At 40.2% G+C, this 9395-nt stretch overlaps 1 protein-coding gene and 1 pseudogene across 1 annotated transcript; both read right to left on the bottom strand.

Annotated features, from left to right (window-relative positions):
- Window positions 1–2925: 2925 nt before the first annotated feature.
- Window positions 2926–5162, bottom strand: LOC115663816 (disease resistance protein RPV1-like). Its single transcript, XM_056309173.1, has 4 exons — window positions 5133–5162; window positions 3679–4932; window positions 3230–3368; window positions 2926–3056 (listed from the first exon to the last, which is right to left on the bottom strand). Exons 1-4 carry the CDS (start codon window positions 5160–5162, stop codon window positions 2926–2928), a joined length of 1554 nt encoding a protein of 517 aa, XP_056165148.1.
- Window positions 5163–5452: 290 nt separating this feature from the next.
- Window positions 5453–8105, bottom strand: LOC130134531 (disease resistance protein L6-like; annotated as a pseudogene).
- Window positions 8106–9395: the final 1290 nt, after the last annotated feature.

The raw sequence follows: 9395 nt of genomic DNA, 5'->3' as shown, positions 1-9395 counted from the left end.
ACAATACGTATATGTCACTTATACAAATTGTATATTATTGTCTTCCATGCAACAAGAAACCCCTGAGAATATTGCCAATGAAGCAACTAACAAGAATTCCAGGGCTAGTGGTGGAAACCAATTTTGGTGGGCCTCGTCAAGTATATGTTCAAAGGAACCGAATACCCAGCAGCTCTTTAGTAATAGAAAAGAAGAAACATGAGAAACATTCCAGACGAGTCTTATTTTGAAAGCGTAACATTGTTTTTGTAAAAATAACCATAGCTCTGCTTTGCCTATAATAATATTACATATGCAAGTGATGGCTAAAGTTCCGCATTCTCTGCAAAACATGTCCCATTGAAGTAAATCTGAATTCTGAGGAGACCATGCGTGCAATGCCTTTCTTACTCGGCACTTTTGATAACTTCTACTCCCTTGGAACAGAAGAAATATCATAAGCACCTTGCATCATCACATGCAAAGTCACGAAAACAACAAATGAATCTTCAATTTACACCTCTGGTAACCAAATCAGGGACAAGTCGATCTCGTGTGATGATGATAATGACGATCGTAGATACAACAATCGTTGTCAAGTTATTTCCCTTGAAAAAGAACAGAACTCACTTGGCGAAGTTACTTGATGAGGATGCATCTTATAGGTGATCCTTTTGCACCAAGCAATTCAAAGGTAGCATGAACTCTATACACTCTTGCGGGTACATTTTCAAGTTTCAAGCCCTCAACAAGAATAATTTCCTGCAGCTTTACCGGAGTGTCCATTTCTTGAGCCTAGACATTCTATGAGAATGAAAAGATGTGAAATCTGGGCAAAATCAACAACTTTTGTTTAGGTCTGAGATGGCAATTCAACAATGAAACATGGTCATTCTTAACTTTGATGGGGAAATTTGTCACACGTCAATCAATCTCTTACCCGACTTTCGAGGAAGATAAGATGGGATGGAATCAAATCATCATATGCAGAAAAAGACAGGTAATCAATTCATGCATTGAATAGCATAGACTGCGTCATGCAAGAATATATCTCAATATCAGACATGCAATAATCTACAAGTTGCAGAACAAGAAAAGAAATTAGATGATCAAGTTGCACTATTTCTCTAGAGGTAGGTTTAGAAAAAATGAACCTGTGTAGTGCTCAAATGCCTGATAGCAACATACGCTTGAGCATTTTCTTACGCATGTGTGTCTTTAGAGATCAACCAAATATAACGTGCTCATGTTGACAGTTATTATAGCACCATACTTTGACTCTGTGTCGTTACGGGGAAATCAAATAAAATGAAAGCATGCATTTCTTGCCATGCCTAAGAAAAATAACATTTGTTTGTAGGGAAGCTGTAGGTAAAATTGGGGTAATAGAAAAGATAGCTACTTCACAGAGAAATGTATCCTAACATGGATCCTGGGTAACGATTAGGAAACATCATGAAGTGTACTATAAATAAGTGAGTCTTGGTAAAAGGTGAAGATAAGATGACAATGAAGCAAACCACCAAACACACACAAAAAAGAAAGAAAAAAAGAAAGAGCTTTCTCAATTTCTAAAATTGTGTCAGAATAGTAAAGAGGTACGAATCCTACCGAGTTTAATTTTTGTGTTCTCTACCAACCATTTTGTTCCATCCTTCATGAATCCCACACGGTTCATGTTGAACTCTTTTTTGTACATAAGCCATCTGAGAATGAAACAGAGCATAAATCAAATTTGTCCTTCTGATCATAGCAGTCACTAATACCACAATATACTAAAATACTCAGTGAGTACTCCAATAGCACATGCATGGGCGACATGATTTCCAACAATTTGGAAATCCCACATTAGTTCAGCTGACCATGATCCACAAAAGGATGCTTAGGAAAAGAAGTTTACCTGGCAATATGTAGGTTTCTGAACAACACCCGTCTCACATCCTTGGGAATATGTAAAGACTCCACTACTTCAGCTGCAGGAAGTAGTCTATGTCATTCTTACATAATTGGTTGGACATATCAATATGTTTTAATCTCAAAGTTGTCGGATAAATATAAGTAACTAACTATATTCTTGACATTATAAAGGAAAAATCCAAGGGCTTGTTCTCACACCAAGATGAGTATTCTACTTGGTCCATTGCAAAATTGACCATATTAGAATCTAGCTAGAAGGACTAGTGTATTGCCAGCAATGGTCACTACTGGGACAACTAAATTGGGCAAGAATTCTACTTCTTGAAGGAATAAATACTCCCAATATTCTCAAATAACTCATATTTCACCAGAAAACAAAATATATGATATCCATAGACAATAAAACAATAAAAGTTGGCAAATATGACATGCCATGCCCTAACATACAAATGACTAACTATAATGGATATGGAAAATGCAGCCACTACTATGAAGCACCGAAGTTTCCAGCAAATTGTTAAAGCAATCAAACCTACTAATGATGCATGACCAAAAAAAAAAAAAGACTTCTAATGATGATGATGATGATGACGACAACAATAATTTGGCAGTCAGCATGTAATTTCGAAAGCAAAGTTAGAACCTAGCATTATTATTGCAAATGAGTGAATTAGAGAAGTCACACATCGACCAAAAAAAAATAGAAAAATCACACCACTGTTCTTACACAAAGGTCATCTTATGTACTTTATCTTCTGACATTTTTTTTTGTATTTTGCTTTTGAACCTGATACACAATTCTACGTGCATAAGAAAAGAGGAATAGATTCAACGGATCGTACCTACCCGTTTTTTTGTCTGAAGAGGCCAGGCCGTATTATCGAAGCTATGAGCATGAAACTTGTGGAGCCGAACCCTTCAGACCATGGAAAACACAACTAAGATAAGAGTACTAGCCACTCAAGGACCAAAGTCCAAAACGACTCAACAACAGTTTCGTAAGTAAAATGGATTCAAGGTAGGAAGTAATTACTTTCCACTGCTACTGAAGTCGTCGAAAGTGAGGATATTACTGTTCCACACCGCAAGATTCAACTCCCTATGCCCTTCAACGAGCGTGAACACAGACTTCTCTTGAAATGTCGGGTTTTTACTACCGTCTGCACACTAAATCAAATCAAATCAAAACTAAGACATCCATTCGCACAGTTTTCCCATTTAGCTCAACACCAGGAACTTCACCCATCAAACCACTGTAACAAAACTTCATATCCAGATTCGAACAGGGAAAGAGGCAATTGCGCAAGCATTTGGTGTGCAATTTTAGAATTACCAGTTGCAAGTTCTGGTGCGAAACTTGGTGTTGCCATATTCCAACCAGCACCGATGGGGCTCCTAGAGGCGATGATGGCGGAGGCGTAGGCGGAGGCAGGGGTGGAGGCCGCGGCGACCCGCCGAAGAATGCAGCGGATCTAGGAATCGGAGCCGCCAATGGGAATTCTGTGTATGACGGCGGACGCAGCGGCAGCGCTTGAGGTACCACCCCCTAAACTCTCCATTACCAAAGATTCTCCGCTCCTTTAAAGGCCCCAAGTGGTTTAGACCTTGCACTCTTTTTAGATTACGACATTTTATTACCTTGAGCTTTCGTAGCTTTTTCGATTTCGATAGGTCTGACATCCTCTCCAAGGAAGGGCAATTTTCGACTGATAGGGAGCGAAGGGATCCCAATTCTTCAAGGCCACGTATCTCGACTAATGAACGGCAACGTGTCAGACTTACCTCGCGTAGGTTCTTCATGTGCGACAGATCAAGTACTTCTGGAAGGAACTCACAATCCTCCATCTTTAATAATCTCAATCTTTTCATTTCCGGCTGTGATGGGGAGTCCAGTCTTCTAAGCTTACAGCGCTCCACATGGAGTTCCTCCGACTCCGCATCAAATATACTCGAGAGTTTTAGCGAACATAGATAGAATTCCAAGATTGACAAGTTTTTCAAATTGGAAAAATCCGGTGATCGTGTGGTTGCCAGATCCTGAAGTTCTAACTCTCTTAAACTAGACGGGAGCCGGGGGAGGAATTGCACATATTTGCAGGACAATGATAGTGTTTTAAGATGAGATAGGGTACCGATGCTAGTGGGAAGAGTGGTGGCGAGTGTTCCCTGTTGAGATAGGGCACCAATTCTAATGGGAACGATGAGGGCCATCAAGCGGGAATAGTCGCAATTAAAAGGGCTCCATATCAACCAAGTCAAACTTGGGGGAAGCTCCGGCAATTGTTTCAGCTCGGGACATTTTCCTAGCTTAAGTATTTGGAGATTAGAGAGGTGACTCACCGTGGTGGGTAATCCGGAAATAGATGTGCTTGACAAGTCTAGGATCCTCAAACGGGACAGTCTCCCAATTTCTTCAGGGATTTCACCGGTCAAATTGTGACAACCACTTGCATCCAACTCTTCGAGCTTCTCCACCAGCCCAATCGCACTCGGCAATTTTGTTATCCCTTCTATGCTTCTCATCCTTAGTACCTTCAGTTGCTTTAGATTGCCGATTGAATCGGGTAGGTGACGAATTCTCGTCCATGACAAATCCAACTCAACTAATGATTGTAATTTCCCAACCGAATCTGGAAGTTCCTTTATGTATATACAGGATAAATACAACCGCGTAAGTTTCACCAGCCCTCCAATCGAGTATGGCAATTTGTTGATCTCCCCAAATGATACATTGAGGGTCAACAGTGACTGCAAATTACCAAACGTCTCCGGAAGCTCATGTAGCGCAGTAGGCATGACAATCTCTATCAAAGCTTGTAGACTTCCTATTTCTTTAGGCAACTCTCGAAGAGACTTACATCCCCTCAAGTTCAAAGAAGTTAGGAGCTTTAATTTACCAATGGACGAGTTAATTTCAATTAAGTTGGAACAGCCTTCAAAAACCAATCTCTCCAAGGATACCCACGTAGATAAATCAGGTGTTCTCTTTAAGGATTTGCAGCAGCTGAGATCTAGTACTTTTAGTTTTCTGGCCTCCTGCAAAACAATTGGATCAATATATAATGAGAAACGACTTGTAAGAAAAAAAAATGGCAAAAGAAACGATATGCGTATGCAAGGAGTAGGACTCAAATCATACTTTGATTTGGTTCCAGCCAATCCATTCCTCAGAAATATGGCTCCGTGAAAGGTCAAGAACGACTAAATTAGTCAGATGAAAGTTTGTTGCCTCAAACTTGGGAGGGCAACTTTGCCAAGAAATCCATCTTAAATTGAAGAGAAGATTAATGAAGTCTCCAACAAATAACACCCTATCCCCCCGAAAGAACCTGAGGTTCCGCAAATTAGCAAATTCATCATGCTTTAGAATAACGTCTTCATTTCCATGATATCCTACAGACAGTGCTTCTATTTTCCGACTTCCCTGACAATTGAAACACCAAGAAGTCCACATGTGAAGGTCAACAGCAAACAATTTTAAGCGCTAGTAGCGATTAATTTTTCCTTTTGCAAGAATAGTATGCAACAATTCATAGGAAAATAAATTGCTATTCCCTTTATTATACCTCTTTCAACTGCAGAATGCTCAGGGCTTCCATATGATTCCACACTCTGCTATGCTCACGGGGATCGTTGAAATTCTCTTGACGGACAATCTCCCTTCCGAGGTCCCGCACTTGATCATGCATCCAGAAAGTATTGTTGTCTTTGATTTTTATCAAGGACATGAGAGAAAGGACTTCAATGGAATCGTGTGGGTGATATCCACATTCATCCCACATGTACAGAGGGTATGTTTTGTCCTGACCAACAAAAAAACAAGCTATATCTAGAAACACTTGCTTTTGTGCATGATCTAATCTTTCATAAGATATTAGCAATTTTTTTTGGACTCCCATGGGAGGAGCTTCTTCTAGCTTCTTCAATGTGTCTAACCATATATCTTCGGATTTACCGTTAAGGGATGAACCCGTAATCTCAAGAGCCAAGGGAAGCTTTCCCAAAGTAGAGACAACTGCTTTTGAAAGGGAGATATAATGATCTGGTGGAGAGTCTCTTCTAAAAGCATGCCTACTGAAAAGCTTAAGAGCATGATCAAATTCCATTGCATGTGCTTCGTAAGTCCAAACATTTGCAAACTTTTTTACAGGGCCTCCACCTGTTGCTTCTCCCTCAATCATTAGGACACTTTGGTCCCTAGTAGTTATGATAATCCTACTACCGGAACCGAACCAATTGCCCTTTTCTGCTAATCTTTTGAGTTGCTCTTTCTCATCCACGTCGTCAAGAACAATGAGAACTTTTTTATTGCAAAGTACTCTCTTAATCATGTCGATCCCATCATCCACGTCGTGAATTTGGTCGAGGATAGAACGAGAATCGAGGAACTTGGATAGTAACTGTTTTTGCAAATGTACCAAACCATGACGTCGTGATGACTCTCCGATGTCGGAAAGGAAATTGCAGCCTCGGAAGTGAGAAGACAGTTGGTTGAAGATGACCTTGGCAAGTGTTGTTTTGCCAATCCCGCCCATTCCGTGGATTCCGAGGAATTGTACTCTATCGGATTCCACATCCAACATTTTGATTATAGCTTCTACATGATCATCAACTCCAACCAAATGTTCTGTCACATTTTTTTTAAATCCGATGTTCAGCTTAGTCAACACAATCTCCTTTACAAATTGTATCAAATCTGCTTAGCTGCCACAACATAACAACCATGTTAGGGATAAATTTTATGTTGTAAAACTACTCATAAGTGACTCAATTGCCCTTACAATTTGCAGAAATTTGGCAAAATAATCTAGACACCAAAAGAATCCAGATTTTTCCCAATGTATCTCCGCTCCCCCAAATTTCAGTCACCACACCGTTGACGTCGCTCACCTCCCTGGGCCATCACCGTCATGTTCTTGTGCCATTGCCCATCTCGGCCTTGCCTCAATCCTCCACATCACGTGGGTTGTGGCCTTGCAATTGCTGGGGATGGTGTCATCGGCCTTGGGCGACATTCGCCCAAGGCCGAGCTCAGTGGTATCAGACCCGACATCCAAATCCCGGATCCGACTCGCCTCGGTGAGTGAGACAGCGAAAGGGTGAGGACCGGATGGCTCGGAGGAGGCTTCTTGTAGCTTGGTGTTAGGCGGCAACAAGGAAGTGGTGGTGACTGACAGACAAGCTGCTGTGGTGGCTGGTCGGCAGCTTGGTGGAGCTGCTCGGAGAACTGTTTACTGATCGTGGCTACTATGTCAAAGACCGAGAGTAAGAAGAGAGAGAGAATCAGGATGAGTAGCGTGCACTACCACCGCAATAGTGCCATTGACCAGAGCTATTGCAGCAATACCGCCGATAGCGACCACTATTGGCCACTGCTGGTGAGAATTCCGTTCTTGCCGCCATAGCGGCCGGTAGCAGTAGCGGTAGCGGCAGCGACCGCTATTTGAACTAAATAGAATCGACTAGATGAATAGACTATAATTTCACCAACAATACCACAATAATACTGAATAGGGAGGAAAACGAAATCTACACATGACAGTTGAAAAGTTTTAAGACATTTACCCTTGATCTTTTTGCCAGTTCCATCCCTTTATCTTGCCCACCTCAATGAGAGCCTTTTCCCATGACTCTGCTTCAGTGCACGACGTCTTCTGGCGCTTTGAAAGAGTTTGTCTGTACAGGTTTGTTTTCAGCTTGACATCGGCAGGTTCCACATCCAAGAAAATTGGCAGAATCTCTTTGTTCCCATTTGATTTCGAGGTGCACTCGACCATGCATGCGAGCTCTCGGAGGCACCAGTCACTCGAAGCATAATTCTCGGAGAATATGGGAATGTAGATCTTGGAGTTCTCAATTGCTTGTAAAAGTTCACCACCAATTTCCTTACCGACGTGGAGGGATTCACTGTCCCTAAAGACGATGATCCCGGCATCAACCATGCCACGGTAAAGATGATCGGTGAATCCATAACGAGTATCTGCTCCTCGAAAACTCAGAAAAACCTCATATGAAGTTCCGGATGATGTCTGTGAATTCGTCCCTTTCTCCATTGTAGGATCTCTAAACACCAAAGATATCAAATCCTTTCTATCTCTCAGGGAAGTTTGCTTTGGGTGTGCTTGGATATGAGCGAGGGCTGTCAATATGATAAGCTCTCTTCGTCTCTGGTGTCATGGCGTAGGGGAAAACTTTCCAAGAGTCATCCGAGAAGTTTCCGAGAAGTTTCCTAAAAGTTTCCGTGGATCGATCAATGGGTTGTCATCCTAGAAGTTTCCGGGTCCCATTCATTTAATAACAAATTTAAAATTAAAATTATCATATATGTGTCATAATATTAACATCACTTTATGAAGTGCCGGTGTTACCAATAAAATCAGTTAAATAGTATAAGAGACTGAAAACAATCATTCACATTATTACTTAGTTATAAAATAACGTGACAAACTTTGAATGCTTCTCTATGCCCTACCTTTTCAAATAATACTTTATAGTATATAGAGCTAGATCCCAAACAAATATGATGATCTTTTATGTGGATCTAAATCCCAAATAAATATGGAAATATATATGATATCACAAATTTAAACATAATCATATAAAAGACGCCGACAATGTTCCGAATATATGGAGATTCGACAAATCGAGGCATGTATCAACCAAGATTACACAAATTCAACTCAAATATATCTAGTGTCCCATTCAAAATAAAACCAACTTGAGTTTAGAAATCAAGCTGTGAAACAGCTTAGATAATCAGATTTAGTAACAGAGTGAATGTAGAGTGCTATGAACAATATGTTTTTGATTTGCAAAATTCTCAGTACAAACTATTTTATTAATTATGATCTAACTATGAGCAGCTTAATATATTTTTTCCAAATTTTAAAATTGCCACTCTCTTATCTTAAATTTTAAATCAAAATTTCAAAAGAATATAATGAGAGGAGGCCGGAAAGTACACAAGTCCCAAGTCAAAGTCTTCTACTATCTTGCTTGCTTCGTTGCATTTTCCTGTTCTTTTCTTCCAATTAAAGAAGGGGATAAAGGCAAAAACCTACAAAACGTACTCAATAGAAAGAAAGAAAGAAAGAGACTTTCGCGGGGGAAAGCAAGTCAAAAGTCTTCCACCATCTCACCTGCTTTTAGTTGCAAAGAAAGTGACAAGGCTAAAGCTGACAAATCCTACTCAAAAGAAAAGGGAGCAAACAAGAAAGACTCTGGCGATTGAAAGTAAGTCAAAAGTCTTCCACCATCTTGCTTGCTTAGTTGCATTGTGAGGCGAGAGACCGTTATTTATCTTGAAAATTTCATATAAACTTAATTTATTAGTGGGGTTAATATCACGAAAAATTTATAAATGATACACCTATGATAAATTTATCCCAAATTATTTTTTTTGCCACAAAAAATCCTAAACTGGTACACCTGTAACAATTTTTCCCTAAATTATTTTGTTGATTATCAAAAACCCCACATTGGTACACCTGTGACACTTT

The sequence above is a fragment of the Syzygium oleosum genome, unplaced genomic scaffold (genome assembly GCF_021117445.2).
Source record: "Syzygium oleosum isolate NSW1041296 unplaced genomic scaffold, Sole_v2.1 Sole_v2.03, whole genome shotgun sequence".
NCBI lineage: Eukaryota > Viridiplantae > Streptophyta > Magnoliopsida > Myrtales > Myrtaceae > Syzygium > Syzygium oleosum.
The sequence above is the reverse complement of the archived record's forward strand: the minus strand, read 5'-3'. Positions and strand labels throughout refer to the sequence as shown.

Bases quoted from the DNA above. Each gene is read 5' to 3' on its own strand.
- LOC115663816 (XM_056309173.1), bottom strand. From the start codon at position 5,162: ATGGATTTCTTGGCAAAGTTGCCCTCCCAA. The intron at 4,933-5,132 runs GTTTGAGGCAAC...ATTGTTTTGCAG, and splicing joins TGGCAAAGTTGCCCTCCCAA to GAGGCCAGAAAACTAAAAGT. The intron at 3,057-3,229 runs GTAATTCTAAAA...TTTAGTGTGCAG, and splicing joins CGCACCAGAACTTGCAACTG to ACGGTAGTAAAAACCCGACA.